This window comes from Nomascus leucogenys, chromosome 15 (genome assembly GCF_006542625.1).
Source record: "Nomascus leucogenys isolate Asia chromosome 15, Asia_NLE_v1, whole genome shotgun sequence".
NCBI lineage: Eukaryota > Metazoa > Chordata > Mammalia > Primates > Hylobatidae > Nomascus > Nomascus leucogenys.
In genome coordinates this window covers 42,590,938-42,613,990 of record NC_044395.1, presented here as the reverse complement: position 1 = coordinate 42,613,990, position 23,053 = coordinate 42,590,938, and the positions used below count along the sequence as shown (strand labels likewise).

The 23,053-nt window shown below is 38.9% G+C and overlaps 1 protein-coding gene and 1 pseudogene across 2 annotated transcripts in view; one reads left to right on the top strand and one right to left on the bottom strand.

Annotated features, from left to right (window-relative positions):
- The window catches only part of FAT3 (FAT atypical cadherin 3), a 667,316-nt gene that overhangs the window by 113,406 nt on the left and 530,857 nt on the right, over window positions 1-23,053 (top strand). The window contains exons 2-3 of one of the 2 annotated variants that reach the window (XM_030828900.1): window positions 12,688-12,747; window positions 14,232-17,540. In XM_030828900.1, coding sequence (XP_030684760.1) covers window positions 14,249-17,540 — 3,292 coding nt within the window. In that variant the 5' untranslated portion in view covers window positions 12,688-12,747; window positions 14,232-14,248. The remainder of the gene's footprint in view (window positions 1-12,687; window positions 12,748-14,231; window positions 17,541-23,053) is intronic. The other variant, XM_030828899.1, reaches the window with a different exon arrangement.
- LOC105737572 lies at window positions 1,497-2,488 on the bottom strand (annotated as a pseudogene).

Genomic DNA, 23,053 nt, shown 5'->3' with positions numbered 1-23,053 from the left:
TGACCTGACAGGTTCCACTTTTATCAGGATCCATTTTATACCTTCTACAAAAGAGGCTAATCTATTGCCTAGGGTTTTTTTTTCTTTCTTTTTAATTTTAATCATCTATAGTGGGATTCCAGAAAATACTGTCAATAAAGAAGTGATTCTGCCCATGAGTTAGGAGGGCACACCCCTCTTGCAAATAATGCCATTCATTCATGTCTAGCTTATCATTATTTCCCTGGTAGAATGTGGAAACACTACCTGGAGGAGAAAAGATAGCTGCCTCAATTATGGAAGATGCCAGTTGAAACAGCCCCAGGCCAGCATATGTGAAACCTGTTCAGAGTTTCTCTCTTCTATGGGTGAAGAGCTGACTCAGATAAGAATTGGCCACAATTAAATTAGGCTTACGTGAGGGAATGTCAGGCTGGAGGGACTGCCCTGCGTGTTTACCATTGATTAGACCTGTGGAAATTCTTATCCAGAAGGGACTGGTGTCACCAGGATCTTGATGAGCTCTGCATATATTACAAAGGAGAAATGCTTACTACATTAAATGTCTGATGATGTGGCCGCAATGTCTGATGATGCTGCAGCAGGAACATTAGCCATGAAACCATCTCTGTCCTCTGCTCACTTTGAGTATCTTTGGGAATTACCTGTAGTCCGTTTGTCCCCATCTTATGTGTTAGATCTATCTTCTGTTGATCTACAAGAGAAACCTAAACACTTGTTTCTATTAAAAAAAAAAAAAAGGAAAAATAATCCCCACCTATCTTTCCCTCCTGACTTAGACACCGAATGTATCCAAAATTCCCAATGATTTCAAATTGAAGGTTTCACTCTTTGACTTGTTATTTGGGTTAAGTGGCTTTCTTGACAGGCAAGAGTTTTGCAGTCAATTAGATGATGGACAGAAGGTGATGTATTGTAATTATTGTGCATATCTTTGGGTTTAAATGAGGTAATTGTATGAAATTATATAGTCAATAACTACTCCCTCCCACTTTCATTCCAAAAATATTGTGGCTCTCCCATAAAGCTCAGGTGTTCTGCACCTTATATAAAAAACTTTAAAAGTACCATCCCTAAAGAAGGCTTATTTAGAAACATATATAGATCTTTTATTTTGAATTGTGTAAAAAAAAGAAGAAACATGTAAAATTGACCATCTTAGCCATTTTTAAGTGTACAGTTCAGTAATGTTAAGTATATGCACATTTTTTTTGCAGTTGTAGGTTAGTGGTTTTGAGGTGGCCCTAGTCTAGGATCAAGAGGACACTGTGTGACACATCAATTATGAACATGTTATAAAAGAAAATTGAAAATGAAATTAAAATGGAATCAGTGGAGAAGGAAGAAGGAGATATATTAGGACAATCATTCCAAAATCAGTCCCCAAATCAAACAGACACAACAAAGTCCAAAGTTTCAAAAACATCAGATTGGTATGCATTGACTCCTATGGATTTTTTTTCAGACTTTCAGCCCCTTTAATTAGGTCAGAATGGCAGGCAAGGGGTGGGGAAGGTGGTGCTTCTTGAGCTCCACTCAGCAACTGGTCAGTTCTCATCCTCTGGCAGCTGGATCGTGCTGGAGTCGAAGCAGTTGGATTCCATGATGGGAAGGTCTTTGGCCTCTCGGTATTTCAGAAGCATCTCTGCTCTGCAGTGGGCCCACTCTGGCATCCTGTAATCAGGCAGATAGGCCACAAAGATGCTGCCAAGGACCAGGGCAATGGAGACGCCAAAGAAGAAGACAACTCACATGTTCCAGATGTCCAAAATGGGGTCCTTGTCATAACAATGGAAGTCTGGGTTCTTCTCATGGAAGTTTTTGTCCTCAGGATCTGGGTCCTCCTGCCAATGTACGGTCAGTTCCGGGGGCTGCTTTCCCACCACAGCAGACAGGGCGACCACAGTCCTGGAGAAGCTGGATTCCCAGCGGATGTGGGTGGCCAAGAGCCTTTGTGTCGCCACTGCCTCCAAAAGACCGGGAGTGCTCAAACTTAACAGCCCACCTGCCAAGACAGATAGTCCTACAGGGTCTCCAACTCCTATGGACTCTATGTGGATTTTATAATACAGATTGTAAAGATTTGATGCCTTTACATGAACCGCAAAGGACAAAATTATACAAATAATTTATCTGCTTCATGTTTACTTAGTGGAGAGATCAATATTATGATGGCCTAGAACAGAACTGAATTTTTTGGGCATTTTTAATAAAACCAAATAACCAGAAGGTATTTGATTAACAAAATCAAATAATCTGAAACTATCAGATAATTTTTCTTGATGGTCTGGTAGTGAAACGTTGAATCCAAGTAAACTCGAGTAGGAGAAGTAGAGTCCTAGGCTATATGACTTTCATCTAAGATTCTGTGAGAGGATGGCAAATAAGCATGTTCTTTGGTCTTCCATTAAAACCCTTTTAAAATATAATAGTATTATAACCACTTACTTTTGGTCCAGGGCTTGGGCCCTCGTTTTATCATTGCCATCCGCCAGCCTGTGTGACATATACTCAGCCCTCAGAAGCATTGTTTTACTTCCCTGGTGAGGCTGCTACTGTAAACATCCGCTGAAGTTCCTGCCTCTTAACATCCCTGACTCTAGAAACACAAACCTTTAAGTTAGCTTAGATAACATAGCAATGATGTGTAAGATCTTGCAACCTGGTAAGAACTTATTCTGTGTTAGCTATTTGCTACACTGTTTCTCAATTCAACAAATATTTCTTTAATGCCTGGTACTTGATCTTGCAGAAATATGTGTGAGGCAAAGGGTAGTTGATGCCTGAATTTCTAGTTCAGGACATTTAGTCTAAGTAATTTTTTTGCCAGTTTTATCATTTGTTCTTTCTCCCAAAATGTAAAAGTAATGGAAGGATGGTATTTTTAAGCCACATAAGGCTGAGAGCTAACATTTTTCTTTTTGATCTGGAAACAGTTTTTTTTTTTTTTTTTTTTTTTTTTGAGATGGAGTTTCCCTCTCATTGCCCAGGCTGGAGTGCAATGGTGAGATCTCAGCTCACTGCAACCTCTGCCTCCTGGGTTCAAGCCATCCTCCTGCCTCAGCCTCCCGAGTAACTGAGATTACAGCTGCCTGCCACCACGCCCGGCTATTTTTGTATTTTTAGTAGAGGCAGGGTTTCACCATGTTGGCCAGGCTGGTCTCGAACTCCTGACCTCTGGTGATCCATCTGCTTCGGCCTCCCAAAGTGCTGGATTACAGGCGTGAGCCACGGCACTTGACGGAAAGTCATTCTGGAAAACAATAGTATAGTCTATTGGATTATTCAAGTTCAAATCTCGAAGTACTTGTTGTACAAACTTTTCTGTTGCTAAATTCCTTATTAATATCATTTACTCTTATAACATTTGTTGCCAAATCATGGGCACTGAAAAGCACGTTTCTGGGCTTACATTTGTAATGGCTGAATGACATTTGTTCATAATGGTCAAATCACTAGAGCCTTTTCTTTAGATTTTTTTTAAAAAACGAGGAAATAGGAAAGGCATGTTAAACACAACGATAGAAATCTATTCTAAAAGAAAATTCAGATCTGAACTCCTTGGGTGGAATAGTTTGGTAAAGGTTAAACAAACTTTCCCTGACTCTTGTGGGACATTAAAATAAATTTCATCTAAATTCTTGTCAGCTTCCCTGTACAGCTGCCCTAAACATCTGCTGTGCATGCTCAAAATTGCTGCTTTCCCCCTTTCACAGTTTACATATGCTGTGTAAACTATTTATTTGTAATACATAATTAGTGGCAACGTGTATACTTGGTTTTTAACTACATATACTCAGGGGTGGACTAGAAGAAAACTATCTACTTACCTACATGGAATGAGGCTTCTTAGTTTAAGGCTTGTCAAAGCAATGATCCTATTTCCTTTGCAGAAGCTGTTGATATTAAGGAGAGGCATTTAAAATCTGTTTAGGTTATTGTAGCTTGGGGTAGAATTATGGGGATTGTGCTTGGTTTCACAATGTGGGGCAGGATTTGACAGCCGCTGCCTCGTAAACCATGCTGCAGAGTAAAATGATTTCCTCAAAGCCATGGAAAAAAAAAAAAAAGCTAGCTTTTTTTTTTTTTTTCAATTCATTTTAGCAAGTTTTCATTGTCTACCTACCATGGTTGAACTCAGCGTTACTGCCTTACATTCTTGGGGGACGTTTAGCCAAATAGACAAGCACTTACAAAACCACCTGCTTGAGCCTGTGTCTGCTTTGTCTAGGGCAAGAACTGGTCCCATGTGTAAGCGTGGTAAGATTTGGAACTGAATTATTATTCTCTCATAAGTCCTCTACAAACTTCAGGATGTCTTATCATTTATCACATCTTTTTTTGGAGTTTCCATTCTTTGGAAAATGATCACGTGATGCCCCTTCACCTCAATGATGTATGGCAGCTCTGCGTATGCCCAAACCTCCCCTCCCCACCATGCACTGGCTTTCCCCTTGCCCTATGTTACCATCTCTTTCTCAACAGGAAAGGGGTGCAACAAGGGAAGGTCCGCTATCTTCTGCTTTCCTGTCTTCCGATTTTACTTTGTAGATTCTCTTTTCCTTGAAAGAGACTCGCTTTTAAAGGGGAATGGCAATTGGGATGGCTAAAAAGATGTTAACTTTTGGAAATATAACAGATGGCAGGAACTTGGCAGAGCAGTAAAAATCCATTGTGTCAGACTGTAGTAATCAGAGGCTCTCCAAGCACTTTTTTTTCTGAACTGCATTTTGCCCCCCGACTATTGGAATTAACACTATTTATTTGTTCCATTTGAAATGATTCGGCCCCTGTTCTCTTCCAAGCTGTTTTTCCACAGTAAATGCTATTACTAGAAAAGGTTTTCTTTTTTTTTCTTTCTTTTTTAAAAATCGTAAGCATGAGAGAATACTAATATATTTACCCTTTGGTTTCTGTCAGCAAGGCCTACAAGAGAAAAAATGAAATCATGCATTTTTCTGGCACATTTTTTCAGACAGCCAAGCATAGGAGCAAATTATATCCTCTCCTTACTTTTTTTTTTCTCTTATACCATGATGAATTTCTTTCTCCAGAGAGAGAAGTGATTTTTAAAAGGCTGGAACAACATGCTAATCTTTCCTTCTGATAGCCCCTGGTTGAATTACTCCTGAATTTGAAGCATTTACTGATGGAATGATACTTGACATTAACCAGTGTTGTATGGAAATATTTCTAGCACCTGGGGAGAAAATAAAGGAGGGTATTCATAACACTGCCGCTGTGTGGCTGAATCTTCCATTTTTCTCAGAACCAACTTGAATTATTCTTGCTGCATGCTGACTGACTTCTTTCCTAAGAGACCACTCTTAGACAGGAAGATTTGCATCACTGGAAAAAGTTAGAATTTAGAGTATTATTATAAATAATGAAAAAGGTTGGGTTTTTGTCATGGTCTACTTGGCTATTTGGCAGAACCAGCTGAAGGCTTTGGTTTGGGATTTTTTTTCCCTTGTGCAGAATGACAAAGGTGACATTATATCCCTGTAAATAAAATACTCTTCTTGTTATAAAGCCGTACTTAGACTTAGAGCTCAGGGTAGACAAGCAGAGTTTTCCACAGAGAGGTGAAATATGACCTTGGCTTTTGGTTTTGTATCTCAGGATATTTTTGACTTGGCTAACTACTTTTGGCCATTGACTAAATAAAACTAGATAAGAAAAATCATGAAAATATATGGATGATTATTCAACCTTGAGAAGATTCTTCTCTTTGTGTTAGACCTTGTAGCTCACAGAACTGTGCAAATTCTCTATTTGCTTTTCTTCTAGTGGGAAAAAAAGTTTAGCACAGCAAATTATGGAGCAGTTGTCTCATTCCTCAGTCGAAATGTGGGGATGTGTTTATATGACAAGTACTGGAACAGTTTCTTCAGGGATAACACTCAGCTTAGTTAACATGAGAATTTGTACCCTATGATATGGTGTAGGAGGAAGGAGAATAATGAAAGAGTCTTCAGAATCTTGGGATTGATTATACCTCACTTCCAAAGCTTTCCAGGCAGCTAGAGCCACAGTGTCTAGCTTAGACTTTATGTTGCCCCAACTCTATTTCACAAAACACTCTTTCTTTAAGACTTTGCAGTATAGGTGTGGGGTATAGGGGGAAAGAAAGGAATTCATGATCAAATAGATTTTTGAAATTGTACATATTATATCCCTTGGGATCCCAAATTACATAGCATGATTGTGCATGTAACAAGTATTTACTGAATTTTGACTGTGCACCATGAAACTTTATTTCTAATGGTACAAGTAGACAATAGGTGCTGTAGTCCTCACTTACCCACGGTTTCACTTCCCGATGTCTCGCTTATCCACTGCTAACCACGATCCCAACATATCAAATGGAAAATTCCAAAAATAAACCATTCATAAGTTTTCAATTTCGTGCCATTTTGAGTTACCTGATGAACTCTCAGTTCATCCCTCACTGTTCCTCCAATGTCCTGCTGGGATGAGAATCCTCCCTTTGTCCAGCGTGTCCATGCTGTGCATGTTTTCCACCCCTTAGTCACTTAGTAGCCGTTTTGTTATCAGATCACCAATCCTGGTATTGCAGTGTTTGTGTTCAAGTCACCCTTACTGTATTTAATAATGGCCCCAAAGCTCAAGAGTAGTGATTCTGGCAATTTTGATATGCTGGAAAGAAACTGTACACTGCTTCCTTTAAGTGAAAAGGTGAAAGTTCCTGACTTTATAAGAAAAGAAAAAAGTGCTGAGATTGCTTAGACCTAGAGTAAGAGTGAATCTTCTATCCATGAAGTTGTGAAGAAGGAAAAAGAAATCTGTGCTGGTTTTGCTGTCACACCTGAAACTGCAAGAGTTACAGCCACAGTGTGTGATAAGTGCTTAGTTTAGATGGAAAAGGCATTAAGTTTGTGGGTGGAAAACATAAACGGTAACACATCCCGACTGATGGCAATCGGGTTTGGTTTCAGGCATTCACTGGGTGTCTTGAAACGTACCCCCCTCAGATAAGGCTGGGGGAGGGCACTATATCTACTGTGCTTTCATATGGAGATTAAAAAGGGGAGTAAATTTTTACAGGTGACTCAGGATGGGAGATGAGGGAGGTTTATCTTGGAGCATATTAAAGGCTCCAGGAAGTTCTACCTTAAGAAATCTCTTTATCTTTGTTCAACTAGTGTTTCCTAAAGAGTATTTTAGTTGCCTTCCTATACAGAATTAGTGTGTCATGGAACACAGTTTGGGAAATAGTGGGCTAGCTATTTCCACAGGGTCTCTGTGTTTTATGATTATAATTCCTGATTGGACTGATGTTCATTTCATCTTCTCCCCGGATCCTGCTGTAGAGTTAATGGTGTATGCTGACTAGCCCAGTCTCCCTCACCAAAAATTGATTCAATTTTTACCATTTCAAGGTTGTTTGTTAGATACCATAAGGAGAAATAAGGCCCATAACTTTTCTTCAAGGAGCTTATGGTCCAATGTGTGCTTTAAAGATACACATAAGTAGCTAATCTAAGGAAGACAGTACTATCAGAAAGGTAGGTAGAAATAAAATACAGACAATATTTAGAGCAGTGGTTCTCAAAGTAGGGTCCCAGGACCAGCATCTCTTCAGAACTTGTTAGAATTGTACATTCTCAGGCCCCACCCCGGATCAACAGAGTCAGAAACTCTGCAGTGGTACCCCCAAATCTGAAATTTAAAAAGCCTTATGATGGTTCTGATGCTCTCTAGAGTTTAAGATCACAGCTTTAGAAGAAGTGGTGCTCACATTTGAATGGGGAATCTCCAAAATAGCTTCATAGAATTGGTGAGTGGCATTTTATGTAAACCTTCTGAGTACAACTTGTAGGTGCAGATGGGGAGAGACCTGCATTCCTAAAGGAGGCAGGAGCTGTCAGAGTCAAATTCACAGTGGAGATCTCAGGTCTAGTTTTAGCTTTTTTATAGGCAAGCTGTGTGACCTTGTTCAAATCACATAACCTGTCTCAATCTGTTTCCTCAATGGTTAAACTAGGGTGTTGGGGTAGACAAGCTTATGATCCCTTTGGCTATAAAACTCAGTGGCTTTTGAGTTTTGGCCAAATGGCTTTGGCTCAGTATTTCATTATATAATTTGAATAATGGCATAACCTAAATTGTTGTGATTCAAATACTTAGTATATTGTCTTATACATTCTCTAGCTACAATGGTTTGTACTTAAAAAAAATAACCTGCATCAAACCCTTTTTCTTCTTTTCAGGCAGCCATTAGCACCAGCCAGGGAATAAAACTTTATTCCCAAGTATGTCATACGAGCAGTCTATAACTGATTTCAGGAGCAAGGACCCAGAACATAAAGTAGTGCCATGAGAATGGTAATTTGAGTGGTATCAGAATAGGCTGCTCTAGAAGATAGGGCCAAGCAGTATCTGGCTGTTCTGGGACTCATCATTGCAAGGAGAAATCTTGCTTGAACTCCCCAGGAATTAAATGCTAGGTCTAAGGAGTAGCTCCCTAATGCAGCTGTAGTTTTTGGAGTTTGAAAGTGCACACACAGGAACTGGAATCGATTACAGAGCTCTGGCAATAGCTTTTGGCCATGTCACCATGCACAGGACCTCTCTGTGGCATTGACTCTGACCCCTGGCACAAGTTTGTGATCTGGGAGAGGGTAGCTTTCATATTAGGTGTGGTCCCTCTCTGGACCCTTTATCCTTACCTCAGTTTTACTTGTTTTTTTTGTTTTGTATCCCTGCTTCTGAAAACCTTAATAATTATGTCAGTTAATATTCACAGAATATTTACTATGTGCCAGACACTATGTTAAGCCTTTTACCTGAGAGTAGGAACTCTTATACTCCCCATTTTAAAGATAGAGAAACTGAGATTTAATGAAGCTTTCAATATTAGCCCCAAAGTCACCCAGCCACTAGATGGCAAGTCCTGGATTCAACTCAGGTTTCTCTGACCTTTGAGGCTAACATAGTGTTCTTCCTTTGCTTTTAGTAAAGAAAGGACATTCTTTCCTTTACCTTTGATGTGTGTTTTTTTCTACTGGAAAATAAAACGTAGAGTAGGTTGTAAATTTTACTCCCTGTCTGGTGATTCCCAGATTTTGTCTTCTCTAAAATTTGCCTTTATTAATGATAATAGCTAACAATTATATACAATGTGCCATGAAGTGTTTTAAGTATTTTCCATTTATTAACTCAAATCCTATTTGGTAGGCATTATTGTTCTCATTTTATAGAAGAATAAACTGAGGTACAGAGAGGTTCAATAGCTTGCCTGGGGTTGTAAAGCTAGTAAATGGCATAGATAGGATTCAAATGCAGGCAGTCAAGTGCCAAAGTGCACGTTCTGTAACCATTGCATGCTCTGCCTTTGTGTTGGCATCGGCTCTGGCACTGCATACACCAGAGCAGAGACTGATCTTCCATTTGCAGTTCGAACACGGGTCACCTTCCTCAAGGACTCCTGTCAAGGGGACTCTATATTGACTTTGTTCTTTGCTTTACAGCCTAACATAGCAAATTTCTTGAGTACCCTCCTGATTTGGCTAACAAAATCCCCTCAAAATAGAAAAGATAGGAAGAGAGGGAATGAAAATGAAATATATTTTTAAAATACCTTTGGTAGTGTTCAGAAGTCTCACCAATTTAAGCAGACCAAATTAATGTTGGCAAAAAACAGCTTTATCAGGTTACCAAAGCAAGCATAGGTACCCTGCAGAGCAAAGGCTGTCCCAGAGAGGTAGTCTCTGTGATTGCTGTTCCCTGCCCCCAAGGTCTCTGGTATTTATTCATCCATGGAAAGAAAAATCTGCATGCCCTTCTGAGTCCCACAGTAAGATCCATCCTAACAGAGCAGAAGGGCAGGATGGGGAGGCACACCAGGAATGCCTCTGAAAAATAAATGTCTCAAAGATTGATGGCTTGATGATCTCTTTGGAGATTATATCAAAAATTATTGATTATGTTAGTAAGTCGTAGAAAATAGGTTCTGAGGTTGGGAACTAAGTGCTTTCTTTAAAATAATCTAGAAGCAGTAGAATAAATCAATGTGCAGAGCATCTAAAACACTGTAACTGTCATATTGGCTTCACAAATAGCTTGGCTTCAATATGGAAAAGGCAATATTATTTTTTAAAAAAACCTGAACAGTTGTCTTGGCATGCTAAAAAGAAAAGAAGACAAAATTCCATTCTAGTATTTGCTTTGCAAAATTTTACAACATTCCTAGCTTCTAGCACTCATTCATTTCCTAATCAGTGGGAAAACTGCAAGGCTTTTTAAAATAATTTGTGCCAGATAGGGCTTTTTTTTCCTTTGCCACAATAAAGATACAAAAGACTTAAAAGATATTTTGTTTTCAACAACTGAATTTGACAAACTTAGTCCCGCTCAATTTTTTGGTGGTAGGTCTAAATTTCAGTACATGATAATACTACTCCATTTATGCTTGTTTTGAAATATTTTCTATTTGCATTTAAGACCACCGATTCCAGTTTATAAGAAAACAATTCCAGCAATGTATCTTGCTGAAAGAAAAACTCACTATGCAAAAGCACCAATTTTTGAATAGTTAAATTGAATGATACATTTTCATATTATGACAGCATTCTTTGCCTTGAAAGGATTCACAGAGATTTGTAAAAGTAACTATCCCCTTAGGGCACTTTAATGTTTATATATAAACAGTTAACTACTAGAGGAAGAAATAACACCAGGGAGAGTAATATGGTGTCAGAAAAGGAAGATGACTCCAAAATAATGATAAACCACAGCTCTAAAATTGTGATGTAACTCAATGAAAACTAATTCAATTGAAGCGTGTTTCAGTTTGGTATTAGCTCTGAACCTGGGAAACTTGAGACCTGGCATTAGGGGAATCTCTTCATTTTATGGACCCTAGTTTCTTCATCTGTAAACTCAGGAGATTGGAGCAGATGATCTTTAAGGCTCCTTTGAACCTGTATAATTTCTTGGTTCGGTTTCCTGAAGTAAGATGTGCTTTTTGTTGGGGAATAGGAAATGGAGCATATTAAAGGCATCTGGGCCTCTGGTTACATTAGTGCTTAGGGTTCTGTTCAACAAACCAGTGTTGTTTGCTTCCTGTGTGGTGGGTGCTGTACTGGATGCTGGGAATAGAGTGATGTACTTCCCATCAGGTTTCCTTAAGTAGAAGTTCAGAGTGTGAATGAGGGGGCAGACTCAGAAAAGTTCAGTTGAACTGAATTTTTCATTGGGGAAGTTTTCCTCTCTGGTGACCATGGAGTCTAGACTCCTTGGGCTAAGGATCGGCAAAATTACTATTACAGGAAGTCTTCTCAGCACAGAATAGTGAGTGGGAAATGGGGCAGAAACTTTATTTGTATTTCTCTGGAGCATTCTGGGAGTGATCCCAGTATTTCACCTTGAGAGAGTGTAACCTAACCTTTGCATTCCCTTACAAGAGACTTGCTTACTTTACCATGTTCACATGTCCACAGTGAGCCTAAAAATGTCTCCACTGCTTTGGAGCCTTTTGAGATGATGAAATAGAGACTCCTGAGGCATACAAAACACTATTAAAGCTTCTGCTAGTGTACTTCCGTGATCACTACAGAGAGGTTCTTTTGCTTCCATATTTCAGCTGACTGTGCTCCACAAAGTAAACACCCCAATCACACTGTGGGATTCGCCACTCTGCTAGGTAGGACATTTGAACCTTCTGCATCCAGAAAACCCCAAATGTATCATTTTCTTAATGAAGTTTCCTTTGAAATGACCAGCAGCCCAATGATGTCTTTCTAGGAACTTACTGAGGAGGGTCACCAGCGGCCATCTGACTTGGTCCCTGCCCTAGTTACCAGAGCTGCTGTCCACAGGCTGCCTGTTCCACTTACTTAGCACATGCAATGTCTCTAAAGAACTGCATGTGAAATTAACTTCCTTTATAGACGCTTACTCCCTTTTTCGGCTTTTCATTTTTGCTGTCTATTAATGCCTGTAAAGTCCATAAATTAAACTTGACTTTTTCTATCTGTAACTCCATGTTTTCTACTGGATACTTCAGCAGATGATAGCAGCAAGATATCTTACATTCCCAGGCAGAACCAGCATTTGCATGCTCAGGGTTTCACTTCAGGAGAGTCTCCTGTAAGGTGGAGCTGAAAAAAAAAAAAAATAGGAAAGCCTTGTGGGGTATGGAGAGAGCCTGAGCACTAATCTAGAGTCTGCTAGACTCTATCAATGACTGTTAAATTTAGACAGTTTCCACAGTTTCATGACTATGTGGGTTAAAAGATAAAAACTTTTTCCTATTTTAGCCAGTAAAATTAATCCAGGAGAGGGGAGAAAGGAGGTATTCAATAAGAAAAAGTTAAGTCTATTTAGACTTAACTAATAAAGTCTAGATAGGAAAATGAGGTTTTATATTCTCATTAACAAAAAGAGATGTGCCTTGCTAACCTTGGATATGAAAGGGTTTTATAAACCATATAATTTGTAATATTTTAATATGTTAGACTCCTGTAAGGTTTTTCGTTTTTCAGTTTGCAGCCAATAATTAGAACTACATTAAAACCAGAGAGGAGATAACCAAAAAGATATGCTGGGGGCAGGGATGGGTTGTGCTTTTTAAAATCAATGACATATGTTGACTATTTCATTAGATTTAAATTATGTCATATGTGCTTCTAGGATCCTTAATTATTTCATTCTTGCTTGCAGGTAATTTTGAGAAAGTGACTGTGTGATGGGGAAAAGCATGGATTTTAGAGAAAGATTAAGGTCTGAGATCCTGCTTTGCTACTTGCCAGCTGGGGAACATTGCTTGGGCAAATGTCTCAACTAAATAGATTAACTTCTCTGACCCTCAGTTTTCTAATATGTCATTGGGTAAAATAGTACCTATTACTTAGGATTTTCATGAAGATTAAATACAACAAAGTGGAAAAATGACTGACACAGTGCCTACATCATTGCATGCCTGCAAAGAAATTCATTTTCCGTTTCCTCTCATCTTCACGTTCCCTGTAAAGGAAGAAAAGGAGAATGTCAAGGGCTTGCAGAGTATAAGACTGGATGGAAGAACTCATATTTGGGGGTTCTAAAAATCTGATCCTTTGGATATGAATAGACTTAACTTTTTCTTGTTGAATACCTCCTTTCTCCCCTCTCCTTGATTGATTTTACTGGCTAAAATAGGAAAAAGTTTGTATCTTTTAACCCACATAGTCATGAAACTGTAGAAACTGTCCAAATTTAATAGTTGTTGATGAAAGTAATTGAAAGTATCTCTTGTAATTTCTTAAGTTTTTCTTGCAAGTAATCACTCTTACCTCCCTTGTTCTGAATAGTTCTGGATATCACTCCAGTCATATAGCTCCTTAGGGATTATTGTCTCTGCTTCGAAACTTGACATTTTGTTCATTCTCATGGCGTTGCATTATGCATAAGCCTTGATTAGTTTAAAAGTAAGCACAATAAAAGATGATAATACCTTGAAGCATTTTTAAAAGATTATAATTATAAAACTAATTATGTAACTATTGATGAACAATGTTCATTGAAGAAAAGTTAGGAAATGCAAATATGCCACCAAATCCCACAACACAGTTAATCCTTTTTAAATATAAAAATTCAGTTGCACATATAGATGTTTATATAATAATAGAACTCATGCTATATATACTGTTTGATGACCTTTTTTCCTTAGCATTACATCTTACTGCATCTGAAAATGCACATCTTTTATGTCTCTATTTTTAATGACTGCATAGTATTTTATGAATACACGATGAATTATTCAGTCCTCTATTGATAGGCATTTAGCATCTCTTCATTTTTTTTTTTTACTTTAAACTGTGCTATAACAGATACTTGTTTAAATGTTTCTATAGGATAATTACTGCAAAGGCAGTTCTAAGTCAAAGGTAAATGCACTTAAGGCCTCCAATATATCTCTAAATTGACCTTCAGAATGTAAGAAATCTTGTACCAATGAACAACCCTGTCAGTAGTATAAAAGTGTTATTTAAAACAAAGTGTCACTTGAAAAAAATTCTTACAAGATTGGGCTAAATTCTAGTAATCTTGAGTTCCTTATTACCTAGTAGTGGCGAGGTTTCTAATTTTTTCTTATATTGCTGTTTTAGTAAAAAGATTTTATGATAAAGTTTTAAAAAGCATGGCTTCCTGATAGTTATCTCCCACTCTCCCCCTTCTTCCAGGATGGTTAATTTATCTTTTCTCTCTCTCTTTCTTCCCTCCAGGATGGAAATATGATGTGATGGATATAATTATGGGACACTGTGTGGGCACACGCCCTCCTCCTTGTTGCCTCATCCTCCTGCTTTTCAAGCTTTTGGCCACTGTCTCCCAGGGGCTGCCGGGGACTGGACCCCTGGGCTTCCACTTCACACATTCCATTTATAATGCTACCGTGTATGAGAACTCAGCAGCAAGGACCTACGTCAACAGCCAGAGTAGAATGGGCATCACCTTAATAGATCTATCCTGGGATATCAAATACAGAATAGTGTCCGGAGACGAGGAAGGCTTTTTCAAAGCAGAGGAAGTCATCATTGCAGATTTCTGTTTTCTCAGAATAAGAACTAAAGGTGGCAATTCTGCCATATTAAATAGGGAAATCCAGGATAATTATTTATTGATAGTAAAAGGTTCTGTCAGAGGAGAGGATTTGGAAGCATGGACCAAAGTGAATATACAGGTTTTAGATATGAATGATCTAAGACCTTTGTTTTCACCCACAACATACTCTGTTACCATAGCAGAAAGCACACCTCTAAGGACTAGTGTCGCCCAGGTGACTGCAACAGACGCAGATATTGGTTCCAATGGAGAATTCTACTACTACTTTAAAAATAAAGTTGATCTGTTTTCAGTTCACCCCACGAGTGGTGTCATCTCCTTAAGTGGTCGATTAAATTATGATGAAAAGAATAGGTATGATCTGGAAATTTTGGCTGTGGACCGGGGAATGAAACTGTATGGAAACAATGGAGTGAGCAGTACTGCAAAGCTTTATGTTCACATTGAGCGCATAAATGAACATGCCCCAACAATCCATGTAGTCACTCATGTTCCTTTCTCATTGGAAAAAGAGCCAACATATGCAGTGGTGACTGTTGATGACTTAGATGATGGAGCCAATGGAGAGATCGAATCTGTTTCCATTGTGTCTGGGGATCCTTTAGATCAGTTCTTCCTGGCTAAGGACGGAAAGTGGTTGAATGAGTACAAGATTAAGGAGAGGAAGCAGATTGACTGGGAGAGGTTTCCCTATGGCTACAATCTCACTCTTCAAGCAAAAGACAAGGGATCTCCTCAAAAATTTTCAGCATTAAAGGCAGTCTACATTGGCAACCCCACAAGAGACACTGTCCCCGTTAGATTTGAAAAAGAAGTGTACGATGTGAGCATAAGTGAATTTTCCCCTCCTGGTGTCGTGGTTGCTATAGTAAAATTAAGTCCTGAACCGATAGATGTGGAATACAAATTGTCTCCTGGTGAGGATGCAGTGTACTTTAAAATTAATCCTCGGTCGGGTCTGATTGTTACAGCACAGCCACTGAATACTATTAAGAAGGAGGTTTATAAACTGGAGGTGACAAACAAGGAAGGAGATTTAAAAGCACAAGTCACCATCAGCATAGAAGATGCGAACGACCACACCCCAGAATTTCAGCAACCACTGTATGATGCTTATGTGAATGAAAGTGTCCCAGTGGGAACCAGCGTTCTAACAGTTTCGGCTTCTGATAAGGATAAAGGAGAAAATGGGTACATCACCTATAGTATCGCTAGCCTGAATTTGTTACCATTTGCCATTAACCAGTTTACAGGTGTTATTAGCACAACTGAAGAATTGGATTTTGAATCCTCCCCAGAAATTTACAGATTCGTTGTTAGAGCCTCTGACTGGGGTTCACCGTACCGCCATGAAAGTGAGGTTAATGTGACTATTCGAATAGGAAATGTCAACGACAACAGCCCTCTCTTTGAAAAAGTGGCTTGCCAGGGAGTTATTTCATATGACTTTCCGGTTGGTGGTCACATCACAGCGGTCTCAGCGATCGATATTGATGAACTTGAACTTGTAAAGTACAAAATCATTTCTGGAAATGAACTTGGCTTCTTTTATTTAAACCCAGATTCTGGTGTTTTACAGCTTAAAAAATCACTGACAAATTCTGGCATTAAAAATGGCAACTTTGCCCTCAGAATTACAGCAACTGATGGAGAGAATCTTGCAGACCCCATGTCTATTAACATTTCAGTCCTACATGGGAAAGTGTCTTCAAAGAGCTTCAGTTGCAGAGAAACTCGTGTGGCTCAAAAGCTGGCAGAGAAACTACTCATTAAGGCAAAAGCAAATGGGAAACTGAATCTGGAAGATGGATTTCTTGACTTTTACTCAATTAATAGACAGGGACCATATTTTGACAAGTCTTTTCCTTCTGATGTGGCTGTAAAGGAGGATCTGCCAGTTGATGCTAACATTCTGAAGATTAAAGCCTATGATGCCGACTCCGGCTTCAATGGAAAAGTGCTATTTACAATATCAGATGGAAATACAGATAGTTGCTTTAATATTGATATGGAGACTGGGCAGCTTAAAGTCCTTATGCCTATGGATCGAGAACACACAGACCTCTATCTCCTTAATATCACCATCTATGACTTAGGTAATCCACAGAAATCGTCATGGAGACTGCTGACCATCAATGTGGAGGATGCTAATGACAACAGCCCAGTTTTTATTCAAGACAGTTACTCAGTTAACATTCTTGAAAGTTCAGGCATTGGTACTGAAATCATTCAAGTGGAAGCCAGAGACAAAGACTTAGGTTCTAATGGTGAAGTGACTTACTCAGTCTTGACAGATACACAGCAGTTTGCCATCAATAGCTCAACTGGAATCGTTTATGTAGCCGACCAGTTGGACCGGGAATCTAAAGCCAATTATTCTTTGAAAATAGAAGCCAGGGACAAGGCAGAGAGTGGTCAGCAGCTGTTTTCAGTTGTCACTCTTAAAGTTTTTTTAGATGATGTCAATGACTGCTCCCCGGCTTTCATTCCCAGTAGCTATAGTGTGAAGGTTCTTGAAGATCTCCCTGTTGGCACTGTCATTGCTTGGCTTGAGACTCATGATCCAGATCTTGGATTGGGGGGTCAAGTGCGCTATTCTTTGGTCAATGACTATAATGGGAGATTTGAAATAGATAAAGCAAGTGGTGCCATCCGCTTGAGCAAAGAGCTTGATTATGAGAAACAGCAGTTCTATAACCTCACTGTGCGGGCCAAAGACAAAGGGCGGCCTGTCTCTCTGTCATCTGTTTCCTTTGTTGAGGTGGAAGTGGTGGATGTCAATGAAAACCTCCACACTCCCTATTTCCCAGACTTTGCTGTTGTTGGATCTGTAAAAGAAAACTCACGCATTGGAACAAGCGTGCTGCAGGTGACTGCTCGAGATGAAGATTCTGGAAGGGATGGAGAGATCCAGTACTCCATCAGGGATGGCAGTGGTCTTGGAAGGTTCAGTATAGACGACGAGAGTGGTAAGTGTAATAGTTTGTACCAAGAGTGTTGTTTCACCTCTTTTAAATGGTCAACAATGGAAAAGTAAAGGGATGTTAGGACACTAAAATAGAATGACAAATGAGGTTGCATTTGGTGCAGAGACGACGCAAATAGATGCTTTTTCTTAGAATGTTCTGGTTTATTAGAAGATCTGTTTGTAAACTAACAGCCGTGGTTTCCAATGGGAGTCCTGGTTTGTTTTGTTTTGTTTTTTTCTTGCTCAGCACTACTGTTACCAGGTCATCTTTTGATAAGCCTAAGTAATTGTCACTTCTGTTTATTGTACTCCTGACCCTCTCTAAATGAAGGACTCTGATAAAGTAAATTACATTTGAATTGGCTCTAAGTTAGAAGTGTGAAATGGATTTTCAAATGGATCTTATATAGGAATCTTTCCCTTTACAGTAAGGCTTTGTAGAAGTGATATTGCATTAGTTGCTTGGTCTTTTGTCTTTCATGGGTTCATCTGGTCCTTGAATCATGGGCATTTGCACTCTGTAGCTCCATTAATATAAGGAGGTGTGCTTCTACAAATGTTTTCTTAATGGAATAAATGAGTCTTGCTATGAATTTTATTTATAAAAATTGATTTTAAGAATTTATTTGTAAGGAGATTTTTTACAAAACATTAAAAAATATGGGGCAACATTGTTCCAGTATTTTCATCGCTTCTGACTTACTTTTTACATTATTCATTCATAGACACAGATACAGGTTTTTTAAGATACTTGTTATTGTCGCTATTTGTCTTTAAAATGTTCATGTGCCTGGACACATGAATGTCTTTGTGTATGTGTGTGTTTCTGTTCCTTTGTTAGCACTGTGCATTTTTCTAGATTTTAGATTGTAGACATCTCAAGTGAGGGCCTATGTCTTCCCTAGTCTTGTTTAAATGGTAATATTAGCACCTTACCATTTTCAGAGCACATTTACAAACATTAGATGCTTGTCCACAATACTCGTAGAGTGCTTTTGTTCCCTTAGTCAGCTGAAGCTCCTACAGCCAAATACCACAGACTAGGTAGTTTAAACAATAGACATTTATTTCTCATAGTTCAGGAGGCTGGAAGTCCAAGATCAGGGCACCAGCACAGTCAAGATGAAGGCCTTCTTCTGGGCTTGCCAGCTACCAACTTCTTGCCATGTCCCCACATGGCAAACAGAGCAGGCTTTGGTCTTTTTCTTCCTATAAGGGCACTAATGCCATCATTAAGGCTGTACCCTCATGACCTCATCAAAACCTAACTTCCTCCCAAAGGCTCTATCTCTATATAGCATCATGTAGGGGGGTTAGGGCTTCAGAGTATGAACTTGTAGGGGACACATACATTCAGTTCATAACAGTCCCAGTGATGATGATGATGATTAGAACAGGTGGTAGGAAGGTATCACTACAGACATACTAACTGTATATCCACAATACCAAAAAAAAAATGATTTACGAAACTATATTAAATATTAGGTAGCAAGAAAGCTATATGTACCATCTCAAGTTTAAACTATAACTTTTGTATACATAGGCTCTAATTATGGCCAGTGTAAATAATAAAATTGGTCTCTATAGCTATAGTAGATTAAAAAGTCAATATTAGGAAATTTCACCCCTGACTTTGCCACATACTGTATGTTATTACATATTCCTTATAATTTAGTTGGAATATATTTCTGCCTTTTAAGTACAAAATGATGAAAGACAGGAACTAGCCTTTACCGAGTGCCTACTCTGTACTAATACTTTACTAGTAATAATAATGAGTTCATCGAGTACTTACAATGTACCAGACACTGTACAGAGGGTTTTATAGACAGGTCTTATTTAATTCTTCCAACAGCACCATGAGCTGGGGCTGATAATTACCAACTCATGAACTGAGGTTCAGAGAAGACATAGAATGTGGAGCCTACTTTCAAACTTAGCTTCGTGTAACTGCAGTATACCTTGCTCTCACTCATCTAAAGATAAGTTGGAATTTCCTTGCATGTTCCCAACTACACTGAAATTTGGTGTTGAGCTAAAATCTGTAAGGCAATAAAGTATTAAACAGGTTTCAAAATCCTTGCAACCCTGGACTTATTGACTAATGGTGCTGGTCATTGATTAACCTTCCTGTTTTCTTTATAGCCCCATTGTTTGTATGGCTCTCCAGTGATGAACTTAGCTTTGAGACTCAGGTAAATGTGGGTAGGTAGGTTATAGGAAAAGTTTGAGCTGAATCATTCACCACTGCTGTACAGATGATTACATCAAGCCATACCAAGGTTTTTTGTTTTTGTTTTTGTTTTAATCAGGAAGTTGCATTTTGGTTTACCTGATACAGTGCAAACTAGGAACACTTCGGTATTAGTGGCCTAGATTTTCCCACAGGTAACTTGCTACAATGTTTCTACCTTGGGTGTTATTTAGAAAAGATATGTATTTGCATTTGCTCCATTATATTCTGAATTATAACTTTTATTGGCCAGTCATGGTAGCCCATCCTATAATTCTAGCACTTTGGGAGGCCAAGGCAGGTGGATCTCTTGAGCTCAGGAGTCCCAGACTAGCTTGGTCAATATGGTGGAATTCCATCTCTACAAAAAAAAATACAAAAAATTAGCTGGGTGTGGTGGTAAATACCTGTAGTCCCAGTGACTCAGGAAGCTGAGGCAGGAGGATCACTTGAGCCCAGGAGGTCGAGGCTGCAGTGAGTGGTGACCGCACCAGTGCACTCTAACCTGGGTGACAGAGTGACACCCTGTCTTAAAAAAATAATAATTAAAAATAAAAATAAAAACTTTTGTCATCAGTGATACTAATGCCACTTACATTTTGACATTGCTTTGTGACTTAAAAACCTCTTTCCAATAAACATCAACTCCTTTGAGTTGAAGAGTAGCTAAGTGAGTTTATAAGGTCACATAGGCTTTAGAGGATATAAGCTGCATCTTGAACCCACATCTCCTCAGTCCTATTCCAGTGCCCTTTCCTTTCAATTCTTACACGTTTCTGATGTGTTTTCATAGTTTTAAAATTATAGTAGCAATGTCTTTCCTCCTTTATTATTTCATTCTGTTCCCTTCTCTTAGAAAACACAACTGGGTTTTTTCTCTCTATTACAGGAAAAGAGGTTTGGGCTTGTTGAGATTTTTTTTAATGAAGATTAGAGTGTCCATACAGTCTTAACCATCTTTCTTTCTCTCCTCTCAGCACTTGTGGATTTTAGAATCTAAGCCCAAGGAGCTGATGAGGAATGACCACCTGGACTTGATTCCAGGTGATGCTAGGGCTGAAGAGAAGTTTGGCAATTGTGTGTCCAATAAGAGAAGGCGTCACCTTGGTGCTGTTGAATTTTTACTACTGTTGAATGATCCATCAATTTTTTGCTTCCAAGCGCTAAAAAAAAATATTGTTTGAGTTGCTGGCAGAATGAAAAGCTGTTTAGCCCTGTAGCGATTACTGAGTCTCAGGTCTAGACTCTGTTGTCTTTATTTAACCTGTGGGCATAGAATAGCCTAGACTTGCTTGGATTTGAGGCTTTTAAAACCTTTAAGTCAGCTGCCAAAGATTACCCAAGTGTTTGCATTGGTTAGCAGCTCTCAAACTTAGAGTACACATGAGTCACCTGGAGGGTTTGTTAACAAATGCAGATTCCCAGGCCAAATTCCCAATGATTGTCATTCAGTAGGTCTGGAGTGGGAGTCCAGGAATCTTCATTTAAACTTTTCAAGCATTTCCTCCTCATGTGGTTTGCAAACACTACCCTAAATTTACTTGAGCTCCTCAGACAGTGGCTACCAGATTATATATATCTTTTTGGTAAGATATTTTTTCTTAGTTTTTTGAAAGGCAGAGACTTGAGCTCATGTCTTAAATTTCTTTTCTAGTCAAATTTTACAATTCAAGTAATCTTTTATTGTTTATTAGTGGTGATATTTTTCTGGATGTCTTCCCAATGGATAAAAATCTATTTCTATGGCCGGGCGCGGTGGCTCACGCTTGTAATCCCAGCACTTTGGGAGGCCGAGGCGGGCGGATCACAAGGTCAGGAGATCGAGACTACAGTGAAACCCCATCTCTACTAAAAATACAAAAAATAAGCCGGGCGTGGTGGCGGGCGCCTGTAGTCCCAGCTACTCGGAGGCTGAGGCAGGAGAATGGCGTGAACCCGGGAGGTGGAGCTTGCAGTGAGCCGAGATTGCGCCACTGCACTCCAGCCTGGGCGAGAGAGCGAGACTCCGTCTCAAAAAAAAAAAAAAAAAAAAAAAAAAAAAAAAAAAAAAAAAAAAAATCTATTTCTATGCTTTAGTAATTGTAGTGCTTAATGTTTTGTGAAAGTGTGTATGCTGGGATTAGTTGATACATTTAGTAGTTTTATGTTCTTGACTTTCTTAGAGCTCTGCGAATCAAACCATACCTTTGAAATTCTTTGCTATGCACAAGCATTTAATAAATGTTTAATAATGTTCACAGTAAATGGATTAAATGGGGGCCTCCCCAACTATAGTGGATTTGATCACAATTTAAATCACTAGTCTGGAAGATGCAATTTAATCGTTTTTTTCCTTCACAAAGAATGCATTCTTATTCTTTGACATGACAGGGATTCATATTTTTGACTACTCAGAGGTTTTACACCATTTTAGAAAAAGCACAGTATATCTCTCAAAATGTAATTTTCTATAAATATTTTGGAAGCTACAAACTTGAGCAATGGTTTCACCCTATTTATCTGGTTAATTAAAGAAATATTTAATTGAGATGAACAATTTCCAATTGGCACTTTAATCATGAATAATTGGGAAGATATTTTGCCATCCTTTATACTAATTGGATTATTTCTTCCAGTTATCAAGTACCTACCACGTGCCAGGCATTGTGCAAGGTACATTTTAGGTACTATTTCTAATTGTCACAGTAATGCAACAAGGTAGGGATCACTGAGGCTTGCCCAGATGGGGTCACACATCTGGTAGCTGTTCAGAGCTGAGATTTGAACTCTAGTGTAATGGACTCAAAATTTCATGTTATTGTCCCTCTTTTCCAGTCTAGCATGCCATCATAACCTTGTTACACATATGTATTTGTCAGATTTTTCTGGGTTATTGCTATATAACAAACAATTGTGAAACTTCACTGGCTTATGGAAATATTTTTTTCTTGCCCCAGACTCTGGGGGAACAGCTGAAACACCACTGTGGCAGGCTGGATTGACTTAGGATCTGATCCACATGTCTTTTCATTCCAGAACCCAGGCTGAAGGAGTACTCACTATCTGGGATGTGATGTTCTCAAAGTGAGAGTCAGGAGCTCAAGAGGGCTGGTGCAAACTTGCAGTGCCTCTTAAAGTATCTATTCAAAACTGGCTCACTTTCCATTGGCCAAAGCAGGCCATGGGGCCAAGCTCAGCACTGTGGGGCAGAAAAGAATATTCCTTGTTATGTCCTAAATGTTTGTGCACCCTTCTCCCACCCCCCATAGCTCATGTTAGAACCTAATAACAAATGTATAGTG